Source organism: Passer domesticus, chromosome 25 (assembly GCF_036417665.1).
Source record: "Passer domesticus isolate bPasDom1 chromosome 25, bPasDom1.hap1, whole genome shotgun sequence".
In the NCBI taxonomy this organism is placed as follows: domain Eukaryota; kingdom Metazoa; phylum Chordata; class Aves; order Passeriformes; family Passeridae; genus Passer; species Passer domesticus.
In genome coordinates this window covers 4,685,764-4,702,120 of record NC_087498.1, presented here as the reverse complement: position 1 = coordinate 4,702,120, position 16,357 = coordinate 4,685,764, and the positions used below count along the sequence as shown (strand labels likewise).

General features: G+C 54.7%; 1 protein-coding gene across 1 annotated transcript; it reads left to right on the top strand.

Annotated features, from left to right (window-relative positions):
• The first annotated feature begins 3,929 nt into the window (after window positions 1-3,929).
• LEMD2 (LEM domain nuclear envelope protein 2) lies at window positions 3,930-15,904 on the top strand. Its single transcript, XM_064398888.1, has 9 exons — window positions 3,930-5,362; window positions 6,493-6,533; window positions 7,623-7,698; window positions 8,899-8,975; window positions 9,622-9,701; window positions 11,455-11,600; window positions 12,533-12,634; window positions 12,716-12,818; window positions 13,975-15,904. The coding sequence occupies exons 1-9, from the start codon at window positions 3,976-3,978 to the stop codon at window positions 14,123-14,125; spliced, it is 2,163 nt and encodes a 720-aa protein (XP_064254958.1). The 5' UTR covers window positions 3,930-3,975; the 3' UTR covers window positions 14,126-15,904.
• The last annotated feature ends 453 nt before the right edge of the window (window positions 15,905-16,357 follow it).

Below are 16,357 nucleotides of genomic sequence, written 5' to 3'. Positions count from 1 at the left end.
TGTGCCAGGCACAGTGTGAGGGAACTGCACTCTGCCCTTTCTCCTGCCTCTCAAACACACCCCAAGGTGAAATCCTAATTCCACTTGAACATCCTGCTCTCCATTTCCATACCTTTGGCTTATCTGAGAGCTACTCCTCTCTGCTGGCAGCAGGAAATCCAACATATGTAAAGTACGGATGGATGAGATCAATGGCATGTACGTGAATATATCCAATTCCAATCCAATTTTATCCTCCCAACCTAACAGGAGTTCTGTTCTCGCTGAGCTCATTCCAAGAGCTCTGTTTGTGCTGGAACAACACCCCTCGGAGCACTGTGCCGTAAGCAGCCCTGGGGAGAGGAGAAAGCTCCCAGTGGGTAATGGAACAGGCAGCATGCAGTGGATTCCAGCTCTAATGTTTGATCCAGAGGCACGCTCCTTGTCCAGGGACTGAGCAGCTCCAGGAAGCTCCCAGTAATGCTGAGGCTGTGTGAGCTGTGGAAGCTCTGTAATGACTCTGAGTGGGAGGGAGATGGGAAATAACACATTCCATTAGGCTGGGAGTGAGAGCAGTCTGGGCTGCAGGAGCTCCATCTGCAGAGGGGTGATATCCATGGAAGAGCTGGCATGGCAATCACAGGAGGAGCTGGGCCACATTTACACCAGTGTGCAGCAAGGTCAGAGTCTTGTTCACTTCAGGGGGCACCTCTTGCCTTGTTACTTCACAGACATCCAAATCTTTATTCCAGGTTTGATTTTGCAACATGAAAACAAAGGAGAATTCCCCCTCGAAGGGTAAAATGCCCCCAGACCCCCTCCATAATCTCCACTGTGGATCAGAGCTGTCCCTTCAGGGTGTCCTTTCCCAGCTCCTTCCCTCCCATCATTTTTCAGGCCAACACCTCCCCTGTGCCATCCAGGAAGGAAAGTTTTCCAGTGATGGAAACAAAGTGAACATGAGCCTCTTGGATTTGCTCCCTGGACCATTTCCCACTGGGGTGATGGGGGGGCTGACGCTGTGGAAAATTCCAGAGGGAGATCCATCAGTAGGACTCTGCTCTTACCCTTGGACCCACACAAGCTGCATCAGCAAGGACCAGCTGTGACCCTCACCATGGATTTTCCAGTGGCTCGTCCCAGTTATAAATGAGCTCAGGATGTAATGGCTGATTGTGACAGAGACCACAGGAACCCCTGTCCTGTCTTGCAGCACCAACTGTGGTGTCCAAACAGGCACCAAAGTATATCTTCAACTTTTGGGAGTAAATTCCTTCCACCCTCAGAGGCCTGAGAAGGAGAAGCAGAAACATTTCCACTGGAAAGAGATGGAGGGACCCCAACCAGCGCCCTCAAGGCTGTCAGGGCTCTGGTTTTGGGTAAGAAAGAAGTGTCCTCCAGGTTTCAGGACAGATCTCCATTTTCTCCTGCCCTGGAAGGTGCTTTGGGAGCCAGCAGCACCCAGGTCACACCTGCAGACAGGCAGGAAGAAACCAAACAAGAATTTCATGGTGGGATGAGCAGCCCAATAGCTGGGGGAAAAAGGAGGGAAGGGAATGGAGTCACCTCTGACTTCCTCAGGACGGGCAGGCGGGTGAGGGCTCCTGGGTCACACCTGTGCTGTGGCTGTGAGTGACAGGGTGACAAACGGGCACAGTCGGCTCCCAAGACAGCCCTGGCACTTCCCTGGGTGCCATGTGCAGGGCAGTCACCCAAAAGCCACGGACAAGGAGGAGGGGGGGACTCGGGGTTTCAGCAGCCCATCAGTCAGCGGTGGAAGGGCTCAGCTGCGGGTTTGGGGTGCAGCCATTCCCTGCTCCGGCACGGATCCGTTCCCAGGGCTCTGCTCACACCAGCCCTGTCCCCAGGCTGCCAGAACCGGAGCAGCCGGCGCGGCGCGTCTGCTCCTCTGGCATCAGAGCTGCTGCCAGCAGCTCTGAGGCAGCTTCTGGGCTCGCAGGGAAGGTGGAGGCTGTCCCTCCGTGCTCTCCCAGCTTCCCACAGCCAGCTCCGGCAGCTTCCAGCCAAGAAACGCTTTTTGCCGAGCCCATCTGCAGCCTCGGCACCGCTTGGTGCTCCCAGAGCTACGAGGATGATGGAGGGGCTGCAAAAATAGAAAATCCACTGTCAAATTCAGCATTGGCACTGTGGGCAGGGGACGGGAACAAAGATTGCCCATGGGGATATAGGGTCTGACACTTCTGTTCCTGCTGCCTTCCTTGTTGGGGCCAAATGCCTTCCAGGGAAGGCAGGGATTCTCCCACAGGGAGGAAGGGAAAGGGGTTGTGGATTTCTCGCCACAAAGAATAGGCACCTGATCCTGCTGAGCTTTGGTGCTGCCAGCCTCCTTCTGAGGAGGAATCACAGCTTTTCCCCATCCTCCAGTTGTCCAGCACCAATCCCATGTCTTCCCCTCCAAAGATTGTGCAATGGGGCTGTTGGGCCTGGGGTAATTTCCATAATGGGCAGAATCAAAAGTTGAAAGGATGGATTTGGGCTTTCGTTGCTGTTTTCTCCAGAAAAAGGTGAGTTCATTTAATTCCCAGATTTGCACCGGCTCAGCCAGCGCGCAGCTGCGTGCCCAGGCAGAGCTTCTGCAAAATGAGAGCTGTGCGCTCACAGGATCTGTGTGATAGGAGCAAATTGGAATTTTTTATTTACATTAGACCCCTCTCCACATCATGAGCTGGCAGAGGAGCACCGAGGAAGCTCAGCTTAGCGCCTTCACACTCCCCAGCACAGCTGAGTTTGCTCTTTTAATGGGCTCCCTGGCCTCTGCTGAGGATGCATTTGCTGTTGCCAACCTGACAAACAAATCTCAGCATCTTGTTGCTGCTTTCTTGGATAAATTGGGAAGAGTGAAGTGAGCTTTGGGGACCTGCTAAGGAAGAGGGTTCCTGAAAGAAGGATTAGTGACAGGACAAGAGACAGGCGAGGCTCAGGTTGGACATCAGGAGGAATTTCTCCATGGAAAGGGTTGTTAGCATCGCAAGGGGCTGCTCAGGGAGGTTTGGAGTCCCCATCCCTGGGGTGTCCAAAGAAGACCGGACATGGCACTCGGGTGGGGATCGGTCACAGCTTGGACTCGATGGTGTTGCAGGGATTTCCCAGCCTCACTGACTCTGGGATTCTGTGATTTATGTCGGGAAGGCACAGCTCAGCTCTTTCAGCTTCGTGCTCCTCTGGAGCCTCCCTCTCCCCAGAGGTGCCATTCCTGAGGGAGCACGGCGTGTCCCCACCCCAGTGTCACACATCCATCACCACACCGTGGCACGCAGCCAGCCCTCAGCACCTTCAGCACCACCGCTCCATTACCTTTAATTAAATTCCGACATGACGCCACCGTATTTCAGCCGCTTTCATCGCTTTCTTTAGCGGCGGCAGCAAGAAAAAGCAATTACTGTTCATCACAGCTGTGCCAAAATAAATTTACAAGTCAACGCTTGGGTTTGCTGTTTTAGGTGTGGGGTGTGGACGGACCCCCCTTCCCAGGAAATATTTCACGGATGTGGATCCTGGTCCTGCCTGAGGTTCTGGCAGAGCTCAGCAAGTGGGCAGCGATGATGGAAACGCGTGTGGGGGTGGCAGGTGGCTGGGAAAGGGACGTTTTTTGGGAGAATGGCCCTAAAAATGTCAGAACATCAGGGTGGGTGAGGCAGGAGCTGCGCCAGGAGCAGCCCCACACAGCGATGGGGGACAACCCATCATCGACAGCGGCTCGTTGCGCACATGAGGCAGCTTTCGCCTTTTGCTTTCCGCGTTTCTCCCGCTTTTCGCCGGTGCTGAGCGAGCAGCGGAGCGGGAGCTGCCGCTCCCCTCAGGGCACCGAGCCCGCACCCCTCGACCTTCCCAACATGGCGCCCGCCCCCCGCGCCCTTTCCCCACACGCCCCGCGCCCTTCCCAACATGGCGGCGCCAGGGGCGCGCGGGGCCCCTCCCAAGATGGCGGCGTCGCTTCCCGCCCGCGGGGCGCTTCCGGCGGGGCCTGGCGCGGCCATGGCGGAGCTGACGGACGCGGAGCTCCGCAAGGAGCTGCTGGCGCTCGGCTACCGCCCGGGGCCCATCACCGCCACCACCCGCAAGGTCTACATCAAGAAGCTGGGCTGCCTGCGGGCCGAGGTGGCGGCGGCGCGGCGCAGCGGCCGCACCGCGCCGCCCAGCCCGGGCCGCTCCTCCGCCGGGCCGCCGCAGGCCTCGCCCTCGCGGCAGCGCTCCGGCTTCACCGGCGGGGCCGCCCGCGAGAGCGAGGAGGAGGACGAGGAGGAGGAAGAGGAGGAGGAAGTGGGGCGGCCGCCCGCGTCCCGCTGGGGGACGTCGGGGGAAAGCGGCGGGCAGGCCTGGGGGGACCCCCGGGGGTCCCCGCCGGGCCGGGGCGGAGGCGTCAGGGTTGAGGGCGGCCCTTCCCGGGACAGCCTCGGGAGGCTGAGCCCTTCGGAGCAGTGGGGGACCGCTGTGGAGAGAGGCGGCGGTGGGCTGGGGGCGCCCCTGGGCGGGCACGGGGCGCTGAGCTCCCCCTCGCAGTGGGACACGTCCATAGAGAGGAGCGGGGGCCTTGGGGCGGACAGGGCCGGGGCGCTGAGCTCCGCGTCCCGCTGGGAGACCTCCAGAGATGTGCCAGAGCACGGCCGGGGGCTGGGCGCCACCCTGGATGGGTTCCGGGGCTCCTCACTGCAGTGGGGCGCCTCAGAGAGGAGCGGGGGGCTCAGCAGCGGCCTGGGACCCACCCTGGACAGGGTCCGGGGCTCGAACTCCACGTCCCAGTGGAGCCCCTCAGCAGAGAGGAGCGGGGGGCTCGGCAGCCGGGCGGGCTCGGGCTTGGATGGGGTTGGGGGGCTGAGCTCCACACCCTACTGGGGCTCCTCGGCGGGCTCCAAACCCCTTCCCAGCGAGGAGAAATCCAGGAGCCTCTGGGGGACAGCGGGAGTTGGGGCGCAGAGCTCCCGGGCTGCCTGGGACACGGCGGGGGACAGGAGGGGGCTCTCCTCCAACAGCTGGTGGAGACGGGAGAGCGAGGTGACCCCCAGCACCCAGTGGGGCTCCTCGGCCGCCCCCAGCAGGTTCAGCAGCCTGTTCAGGAGAGGGAAGGAGGAGCTGGCTTCCAGCGGTGGGAAGCAGGCGGAGCGGGATGCGGGCAGCAGGGCTGGGGGGCTGATCCGGCGCTTCCCGTGGCGGGCGGCCAGCGATGGGGGGCACGGGGTGACCCCCCGCTCCGCCCTGCTGCGCTCGGCGCCCCGGCAGCAGCCGGAGGGCAAGGGGAAGGGCCTGGAGTATTACCTGTCCCAGTTCCTGTGCCTCGCCAGCTTGGTGCTGCTGCTGATTTTTCTGGGCATCCTGGCGGTGAAGATGGCTGGGTCAGGCTGGCTGGACGGCAGAGAGGAGAGCTGTACGTGCGCTGGTTTAATTCTCGTTTAAAATTCGTTCCTCACCTGTCTTCCTGCTTTCCCTTCATTGCTTCCATCACCATCACGTTTATCATTCTCATTGCCATGACCTGACATCTTTCTGTCCTTTTTCCCATCTCCCCTTTCCTATGGGGAACCTTGTTAGTCATGGGAAGCAAATCAAAAGTTTGCTTTTTCCAAACGAGTTCGGCCTTCAGTCCCTGAGAACCATGGGGTTTATGTGGAGTGCCATTCCTGCTGGGCCAAGGATGGATTTTATGGTGTGACACAAGCTCTGTGTAGTACCTGGGGTGTGTTTTTGATGTTCCCTCTGCCAGCAATGCCCTTCCCAGCCTTTATTCTGTCCGAGGGGGGAGTGCAGCAGGTCAGTTCAGCACTTCAGGTGTGGCAGAGTGTGTGACTCTCTTCCGTGAGAACTAAAAAGGGCTTTCTTCAGCAACAGAGTTCCCCAGCTGGAGCAGTTGGAAATGGGGATTTTTCAGGCATTGAGCAGAACAAAGAAGGGTTTGGGGGCTGTTTTGGGAAGGTGCTGGTCCTGGGCATGCTGTGCCCTTGGTGTGGGCTGGGAAAGCTGCTGCATTTCCAAAGCCAGGCTAAAAGTGCCCATTGTCACTGGACTGTCCTGTTTCAGCTGTGACAGGAGCTCTGGAGGCAGGAATGCTGCCCGGGTTTGAGCTGTGCCAGCCCTGGGGCTGGGCTGTGCCACAAGTGCCAGGAGCTGTCCAAGCCCTGCAGGGCCCAGAGCTGCAATCATCCCTCCAGGAGCTTCATTTCCCTCCTGGCTGTGCTGGGATATTTCAGGTGACCCTGGTGGGCAGCAAGAGTGTAAAGATCAGCGTGAAGCTTCTCAAAGAGGAGCTGTTCAAACATCCAGCTCAGTTTTCAGTCCCCAGCTGAACACATGAATCAGCTCCATCACTGCTGTGGTTTTCCTCAGGGCTGCTCCCAAATCACCTCCTGGAGGGGCTCTTTGCATCTCCAGCTGCTGCCAGGGGGAGATGAACAACAGCAGAACCAGGCTTTAAGTTGAGCCTGCTTTTAAAAAGATAATTATTTTCTTGATCAAAGCTCTTGTTTGCAGCCAGCTAACTCACCCTCTTCTCTCTCCTAGTTAATCTCTTGCCTGTGGATTGTGACAAAAGAACGGATGATGTAAGCATTTATTTATTTATCCTCGATCTTGTGAGCTCTCACAGAACAGTGATTATTCCAGGTAGTCTATTCCACCCATAACACTCTATCACTGTAAAATGATTAGTTCTATCGTTTTACAGAAAAATTGGGACTTGATGAGTTGAAATTAATGGGCCAGATGAAGTTAGGAGTGTGTATGAGACTCTGAAAGATAAAAATTTAAATTCCCAATTATGCGAATCAATTTCTTTTTTAACAGTTGTACCAGCAGAGGTATTGGTTTGCAATAAAACTGTTTTCAGCTTTAACAGTGTAAGATTTAACCCAGCTAATTCCCTGAGCTCCACCGTGGAGTGCCTGCACAGCCCTGCTCCCTCTGTCAGGGTGGATTTTTGGAAAAGCTGGGGCTGCCCCATCCCTGGAAGTGCCCAGGGCCAGGTTGGATAGTGGATAAAAAAGCACCCTGGGATAGTGGCAGGTGTCCCTGCCCATGAGATTGGATAATCCTTTCCACCCCAGTCCATCCCAGGACTCCATGTGCTGCTTTGGATGGGATATTGGGAATAAATCCTTCCCTGGGAGGGTGGGGAGGGGCTGGGATGGAATTCCCAGAGCAGCTGTGGCTGCCCCATCCCTGGAAGTGCCCAAGGCCAGGCTGGACAGGGCTTGGAGCAACCTGGGATAGGGCAAGCTGTCAGGGATGGAACTGGGTGAGCTTTAAAGGTCCCTTCCAACCAAACATTCCATGATTAGGAGGGAGAAGGTTTTGTGTTGGATTCTGAAGTCCTGGTGTGCTGGGAAGTTCTGGAGGTGATGGATCCATCTCTGGTGGGTCCAAGGCTGGGCTGTGGGTTGGTGGCACTTCATAGAAGCCCAGAATCCCAGGTTTGGGCTGGAAGGGACCTTGAAATTCACTCAGTTCCTCTGGGCAGAAGATGCTCAGGGTCACTTGTGCCTGGAACATTCCCCTGCTCGGCAGATGTGGCTGGAGCTGGTGGTGCAGGACTGAGCCAGGCTCCAGTGCTGTGGTTCTGGAGGCTGGAGCTGCACTCCCACTGTCCCCGTGCCATGCTGATGTGTGTCCCTGTCCCTGTCTGTGCCCTGCAGTTCTGCCAGGCCAAGCACAAGGACGTGATCATGGCCATGCTGCACGAGCTCTACAGCTACCTGTCCGTGCAGGCAGGTGAGTGCCAGCACATCCCCTCCCTGCTGAGCCTGCAGGAGCTGCCTCTCCCACTCCTGCTCACTTCTGTCCCACTCTGCAGGGGTTTGTGGAACAGGCAGTTCCCTTTGAGGACTTCTGAGGCAGGCAGGGAATAGGAAAACAGAGAAAGTTGGGTTTATTTTTATTCTGAGTGGTGCTTGGCTAATGCACTCCTGTCACCCTGCCTGGGTGAGTGAGCCTTGTTTGTACTTGAAGTGTTGGGAGTTTCAGGTAGGATTGGTTGGGTTTGTTATTCTTTTCTACCAACAGCTTGAAATTGTCTTCAGGATAGAGGCAGGAGTGTAAACTGATGTGTTCTTACACATGAAGTGCTCTAAGAAATTGTCATTTCTGCTGAAATGTGACGACAGATGTGTGAGTGCCTCTCCGTTTCCTCACCACAGAGTGGGACAGGCTCTCTGAGATGAGGAGCTGACCCAGCACAGTCCCTACTCCAGGAGTAAATGCAGCCCATCACTGGTATTTTGGGATGGAGTAGGCTGCTAGAAATCCACTGTATGAGCAGGGACTTGTTCAGCAAGATTCACTGCAGTGGTAATCAGTAAAAGGGTTTCAGTTCCATTTTCTGCATTTCAGACCTCAAGGCTGAAACCTTTGGATACTGAAGCTGCACAGAATTCCTAAATCTTTTCAAATCTGACTTCGGATTTCCACCAGATTTACTTAGCACATTTGTTTAGTCAACTTGGCGAGGCAAGATTTAGAGGATTTAGTGCCTTGCCAGCATTTCTCTGCCTGGGTTGGAGGCAGAGCTGCGATTTCAGCTCCTTGGAGGCTTTTTGAACACTGATCATTAGCTCCACACCTGATACCTGGTGGCAGCTGTGGCTCTGTGCTCTGCAAGGGGCAGGAGCAATACTTTCCCCCTCATTGTGTGTTCAGCAGCTCTGAAGTGTCAGCTTTGATTGCCCTTATCCAGCAGCAGCTCTGAAGTGAGAGGTTTGATTGCCCTTATCCAACCTCTGTGCAGTGGCTGAGCATTTTATTAATAGTCATCTGATCTGCCTGCAATATAAATCTCACCCTGGAATCATTTTGCTCAGGGCTGGGGCTGATTGGAAAGGAGAGCATTTCTTGGTGTGCATTCAGAGCCTGGTTCTGAGCTGTTCAAAGGCTATTTTCACAAACATGATTTTTCTATTTGACTTCTCTTACCAGGTAATTTTGAATGTGGAAACCCTGAGAACCTAAAAAGCAAATGCATTTGGGTTAGTGAGGTGAAGGATCACGTGCTGGTGAGTGGGCTCTGAGCAGTTTTGTTACAACCCAGTGCTTAAGTCTCTTATAAAGCAATAAATAATAGACACTAAAACAATTCACCATCCATTTTGCTTCCTCATCCTGCTTTGATTCTCTCCCATATCTCTCACTTCCCCTTTGGCCAGTCCTGTTCTCAGCAGTTCTTTTGAAAATCATTTTCTCCTCCATCTCTGATTTCACCCCCTGTAAATCTTAATGGTTTGTTGTTTCACTGGAGCCATCAGTCTTGTGCAACCAGAAATTTCCCTGGATTGAGGGCTGGGCAGAAGAAGGATTTTTCTCTGCTGCAGAGTGTCAGGAGACAGACTGCTCTGATCCAGCATTCCATTTCTTTCCTGGTAACCTGTCAGTAAGATTATGTTGTATTTAGTGGTTAGCCCTAACAGTCTGGGATGGTGTTATTTCACACAGTGCTTCATGCATCATCTCCCCAGCCAGAAGACTTCAGGCCAGGCAGACCTTCAGGCTTAGTTCTCCCCCTTCCAGTTTGCAGAATCCTGATAAGAATTAACCTGGGGACAGCCCCTGTGGAATGAATTCTCCCACTGCTGTAATGAAATCATGTTGGTCAGTATTTTAAATGAATGCAGGGCTAATCTTCTTATGGCTTCCTTTGCACAGAATGTAACTGGCAGTTCCTCACAGAAGTTTGAAGCTGCCCTGCACTGGATACTGAACAGCAACAAGGATTTGGGAATTTGGTGAGCAGAAACCCCCTCCGTGTCAAAGTTAGGGATCTGCTGAGAGTGAACAACAGCAGGGATTTGGGAATTGGGTGGGCAGGAGCCCACTGTGTCAAAGTTGGGCATCTGGGTGTTGGCTGGGGTGGAATTTGACAGGGTCAGTGGTGCCCTTCAGCTCCCAGAGCTCGTTGGGCTGCAGCAGGTGGGCTGGGATGGGCTCTGGCTGAGCTTGCTGGGCAAACTTCCAAAGGAAAAGCACAGCCTGCAGCAGGGTGGGAGCTGGGCTCCCTCCAGGAGTCTCATTCCCAGCCCAGGCTGTGGGACACTGTGTCCAGGGATGTGTTGCAGTGAGATGGAGCTGCTTGTGGCCATCAGTGGTTGTGTTGTGCCTCCTGTGGAGTGGTCCTGGTGTCCTGTGCCTACAGCTCTTCCTTAACTTGCCCACGAGGTCACTTTTCCCAGAGTCAGCAGCCATCATCACCTTCCTCTGGGAAGCGTGGGCTGCCTCCAGCCTGCTCTGACTCCAAAGCCTTAACAGTTGTTTGCATTTTCACGTTGCTAAATGTGTCTCTGATTAAGTGAATTGCAGCAGTCGTGGTGCTGGGGTTGGTGGGCAAGCTTGTTGGAATTCCCACTGCTCCATTTGCTCTTAAATATTCCTGCAGCTGCTGCTGTGATCCACGGATCAGACGGCGTCTGCTGCTTTGATTCCTGGGCTCTGCAAATTCCCAGGACGGGCCACGGCTTCCTCAGGGGCAGGGCTGCATTTGTGGGTGGGCTGGGATGCAGAGGTTTCAAATGTTGTGTTTTTATACTCCAGCACATTGCCAGTCAGAAGCTGTGGGATACAATATCCTCCCACTTTTTATTTTGTTAATTAGCTGCTCTGCTGGCTGGTCCCCAAACAGCTCTGCTTCCCCGGAGCTGGTGTGGCAGCATCCCCAAATCCCTGCCCCTGGCATTTTTAGCTACATGAGATTATTTTTTAGTTGCTAGTCTGAGAGGCAGGACTGAAAATGAGCTTTCTGCTGCATGTTTTAAATGTTTCTGTGGAATTTGGGTTGTAAATAAGACAAGGGGTGGGAAACAACAAAACAAGGTGTGCTGCAGCTCCTGCAGACCCCAGAACAGGCCGAGCTCTCTGCAGTTCATGAGCTGAACACCTGTAAATTGAGCAAACCTCAATTTTCATAATTAGGAGCTTAAAAAATGTTTTTTAACACCCCTTTGTTCCAGATCCCCTGGATCTGCTGGCTGTGCCTTGGACCCCTCAGTGCCTGTGTGCTCTGGGAATGGCTCAGTGAGGAGTGAGCTGGGTTTGGGAGCAGCAGAGCTGCAGGGAGGGGAGCTGAGGGCTCTGTGCTGGTGCTCTGCCACTCTTTGAGCTGCTGCTGCTCCCAGGCTGGGTCCCCCAGCTCCCACTGCTGGGGCTGAGCAGTGACTCTGACTCAGGGAACGTTTCCATCTCCGTGCTGGGAGGTGGGAATCCAATTCCGAGTTCAATCTTGTGCACGCTGAGAGGGGCTGTCAGAGAGGCAGTGCAGGGATACTCAGCGTGCCAGTGGGAGCTGCAGCCCCACTGCCTTCCTGGAGCCACATCCAGCCCTGCCTAAGCAGTCAATCCCAAATGTTCTGGCAGGAGGAATGCCTGGCTGTGGGGGCATTTCCTGCGAGCAGCTGCATCCGCAGTCTGCTTGTTCTCCCGGCCTTGATTAAAGACTGCAGTTGCAGCCTGCTCTCTTCAGTGAGATTTTCTTCCTCTTGCCATCAGGTTGAAAGGCAGGGACCTGTCAGAGCCTGTTTCCAGCGTGGAGGAAGTGTTCTGCCTGGAATCTGCCCACCCCCAGATGGGGCTGGGCTGCCGCTTCCGCCGGGCCGTGGTCACGGCCATCATGAACCTGTTCCTGTTCTTCTGGAGTAAGTGGCTCTGGGGGCCCTGTGATCACACATTGCTCAGCCATAGGAAACACCTAACAGAGGTGAAATAAATCTGCTGACGAGTTAATGTCTAATTAACCTTTGTTCTGGCAGCACAGGAGACCCACAGCCCTCCTCTTGTGCTGTGAGTGCTTAAAAGTTGCTTTAAATCAGGCAGCTGATGAGCTCTCTGGGTATTCCTCAAGTGCCCGTTATTATGGGCTGCAGAATAAGTGTGTTAACTTACCTTAAGGAGTCAGTTTTTCTTGCTCTGAGCTCCCAAGTCCTCCAGCCTCTTTAATAATGACTTGTAGCATTTCAGGGTTGGAGGTTTTATTGGAATAGTCTGTCACGCCTCAGCTGAGACAGGGGTTTTACCCAGCGAGGTGATAACGAGAGCTGTGTGACTGCAGGAGTTTCTAATCCAGCCTGACAGGGAGGGGGTGACAAGGGACACTTCTGTTTATTGCAGACACTGAAGTCCTACTGGGGGCATTGTAAGTGCTAAACCTTCCATACACATCTCCTGCATTTTGGGCTGCCTCTGGAGCCCCAGGCTTTATTTCCCTGTCCAGCAGCTCTCCATGGAGCACTGAAACCTGACAGTCTTGCAGAGTGATCCTTGTAGGGGAGGCCTCTGGTGAAGCCTCCTCTGGGATTTGCAGACCTGGGGCCATGTGGTTGTGCTGAGGTTTCTTTCCTGAGGGCAGCTCCATGCTGAGGCTTTCCCACCTCATTCCACATCCACAGGAGCTCCTGTGCTGCAGCAGGGGCAGCACCAAGGGGATTTTGGGGTGCAGCTGCTTTGGGGAACAAAAAGAATCACTGGGATTCAGTTCCAAGCAGCCTGGGTCACAGTGTGAGACCTAAAACTGCATCCAGCAGGCACACAGCTGCCAGTTCTTGAACCCCCTTTGTTTTTATTCTCCCAGGTCTGATAACCCTCTGGGGCATCCTGCTCTACCTCCGCTATCGCTGGCGCAAGATGGAGGAGGAGGAACAGGCCATGTATGACATGGTGAAGAAGATCATAGGTAGGAGCTGTGGGAGCACAGGGAGCCCTGCTCTGCTCCTGCAGGGTTGAGCCCTCACTGCCGTGTCCTTCTGTCCTCCAGCTGTTGTCCAGGACCACTACAAGGAATGGGAGCGGAATTTGGAGCGTTACCCCTACGTCGGCATCTTCCACGTCCGGGACAGCCTGATCCCTCCTCAGAGCAGGTGAGCTGCTCTGGCACTCAGCAGGGCTGGAAGCAGCAGGATGGGATTCAGCACAGCTCCAGAATCAATCCCTGGAGCTGCTCTGCAGGACGAGGCTGGAAGCTTTGAGTTGGGAAAGGCTTGGGCAGAGCTCAGGCTGTGCCTGCACCTGGTACAGATCAGTGTGCCAGCCCCAGGGCTGGTACTTGGGGCAGTGCCACAGGTGTGTTGTCACTGGTGCAGTGCCACAGGTGTGTTGTCACTTGTGCAGTGCCACAGGTGTGTTGTCCTTGTTCTGTCCAGCAATACCTGGGTTTGGTTTGCTTGGATCTGCAGCTTCAGGTGTCCTCTGCTCCATCTGCTGGGTGTCTGGTGCTGTCTCCTTTCCCAGCCACCTTACCTGGCTCTCCAGACCAGAGCAGTTCCCATGAGCTGAGCAGGATATTGGGGCTCTTCTGCAGTGATTGTGTGCCTGGAAAGAGGCCAGTTTGATTTGTGGAGCTGGGAAGGGAACTGGAGTGAGATGATTGGGTTTGGGGCATTCTCGGATTGGGTTTGGGGCATTCTTGAGTTGGGTTTGGTGTTTTCTCAGTTGGGTTTGGGTTTTTTTCAGACAGATATTGTGGTTGAGGTCATTGCTTTGTGGGTGGTGGGGCTGCAGGGCTGGATCCTTGTGCTTTGCTCCATTTCTGCAGGGTTATTTCTTGTGTTTTGGTTAAATGGAGCTGCTTTGTCCTCCTGTGAAGTGTTAAACATCCTCCCTCTGTACCAGAAACAGGGTTCCTTTTCCTACAAGGGATGACTGCAGCTGTTTGAGCCTCACTGGGTGTGAGATGCTCAGGACAGCTGGATCCAAAGCTGGGCTGAACATCAGGGTGTCCCCCTGGCTGAGATCTCTGTGTGCAGGACAGGAGAGGGCGATTTGCTCATCGAGTCCCTTTGCAGCACAAATTGATGGCAGAAATTCAGGGCACTGACAGAACCTCTCATCTTCCCCCCAGGCAGGATTTGTGTGGCCGTGCCCTGGTCTGAATATCTCTAAACCAGGCTTTGTTTGATGCCCTTTTCTGCCTGCACAGGGAACAGCAGGCAGCCAAATCCACAGGCACACTGGCTGTAGGCACGGAAGCACAACCAGCTTGGGATTCTCATTTATTTTTCTTGCTGTTCCTTGCAGAAAAAAGATGAAGAGGGTGTGGGAGAGAGCCGTGGATTTCCTGGCCTCCAACGAGTCCCGGATCCAGACAGAATCCCACAGGGTGGCAGGGGAGGACATGCTGGTGTGGAGATGGACTCAGCCCTCGTACCTGTCGGACTCGGAGCACTGAGGGCAGCAGGAGGAGCAGCAGGGTGGGACGTGGAGCCTGTGCAGCCCTCGGGGCCCTCTCTGCTGGTGGGAGGAGCAGGGCCTGGCCCAGGGTTGGGGGTTGCACGGCTCTGTTTGCTCTCAACTGCTGAAACTCTCCAAACACACACGTTCAGGGCAATACTGGCTTGGAAAGAAGATGGGCTTGAGCTGGTGGGAAGCTGGGATTGCACCAAAGTGAGCCTTCCACAGAGACCTGGCTCCCGTGGCAAGCAAACAACAAAGAATAACTGCACACCCCTCTCGAGGGCTGCCAGAGCCTGGGGGTGCAAAATTTGACCTCAATTCTGCAAAGGCCAACTGGTGGCAGAGTCCATCAGGGAATGTACTGAAAGATAACATTTCCCATGGAAACATTAGGGTGGCAGTTGCAGGCGTGTCTTTGTTTGCATTTGTTTTTATCAGTGCAAAGACAGCGAGGAAGCACTTGCTGCTTCCCAGCAGAGAAAATGTTTTGTGTTGGCTTCATCCATCCAAAATTGGGAGAGGGGGAATTGGGTGAAGGTGGGCCTGGAGAGAGGGGGGAGCCTGACGTGCCTTGGTGGTTTGGGCTGGGCTGGGGTGGTGGAGGAGAGTTTGTGATCCTGTTACACTTTTAAGTCTGCAGTCTGTGTGCTTTTTTATTTTGGGGGGGGCTTGGGGGGGAATTTGGGTGGAAAATAAAGGATATAGGAATCTTCTAAAGGCGCTTTGCTGTGGCTGCAGCCCAGCTCTGCTCCGTGGCTGTTCAGAGCAGCTTTGGGAGGGCTCAGTGCTCGTGTCTGAGCTGGGCAGCTGCAGTGTCTGTGTTTGTGTCAGAGCAGGGAGGTGCCAGCTCTGGGACTGTCGCTGTTCCTGCAGCCCCTGACGGGTCCCAGGAGCAGCCTGGCTCTGTCCCAGCCCTGCTGCATCGTATCTCGTGTCTGTAATCACTTGGTTCCTTCAGCTTCTCTTTCTGTCCAGTGAAGGAGTGTTTGTTTCCCAGGAAATGGCACCAGTGTGTGGCAGTTCAGGCTCAGCACAGGAGCTGCTGCTCTGCTCTTGCCAGGGCTCTGCAGCAGCTCCTGAGGCTGCAGGACCCAAATCCTTGGCTGGCCTCGGGCAGGAGGAGCTGCAGAGTGAAGCCAGCAGTGATTTGAGCCCTGCAGCCCCTGGGTGTTGCTCTCCTTGAGGACATCTGGGGCTGGGTGCTCTGATTGCCCCTGTCCCGGGCTCTGGGCTGGCTGAGGGCACAGCCCTGGGCAGGGGATGCCACTCCAGGTGTGCTCCTTGTGCCTGCTCACCTGGCAGAGCCTGCACCTCTCCCCACAGGGGTGGAGCAGAGCTCTCCAGGAGCAAAACCAGGAGATCTTTCCCATGAAATGGGGAATATCCTGCATGGAGGGGGCTCTTACCCCAAATTTTTGGGTGTGGGTGTTTGGGCAGGAGACTCAACAGCTCTAGGCAAGGACCAGCCCCTTGCACTGCAATAAATTGGGAATAAAGGCAAATTTGATTCTTCCACATGTATCAAGATCACCACTGCTGCCAGAGAAATCCTCTCAAACACCGGTGCCTCTGTTCTTAAACCTTTTTAAACTCTTGGTGGGGTTTGGGTGAGCTTTTTTAACCGTCCAGAAGCGCAGAGTCAGGCATTGCTGTCATCCTTTTGTATTAAACCTGGTTTTGTAGAACAAACTTCAATGGCTTGGTGCTGTTTCTATGTTCCATTTAGCTCTGTAAAAAAAAAAATCAATATCAAAAATAAATTTATTACCAATAATTTACTACTTTTATTTGTGCTGAGACATCACAGACTGTCCCAAGTGCTTTTGCTTGATGAGGTCGAGTTGCAGCTCCTCCCAAGCTCCGGGGTGTGGCAGGAGTGGTTCCCCACCACTGTGGGACTTCTGTGGAAAGGGGTGACTCACGTTCGGATGAATTCATCTCATCTGTGGCTCTGGGTGACAAAGGGGATTTCCAGTGGCTCGGGAAGGGGGTGGCTCCGTGGCCAGCAGGAGCTGCAGTTGCTGAGGTTTGGGAACAAAGGGAGGGGATCAGTGCAGGGCTGGTTCTCCTCAGGCCCCACGTTCCTGGCGGGATGCTCTCACCCAGGTGAGGTTGCTAAGTTACAGCTGGAATTGTTCAGGTTAGGAAATGGTGCTGCTTGGAGCCATTCCACGTGCCAGGGGCTGTCTGATGGTGGCTGTGACTGTCACCCCCACCATGTCCCCTG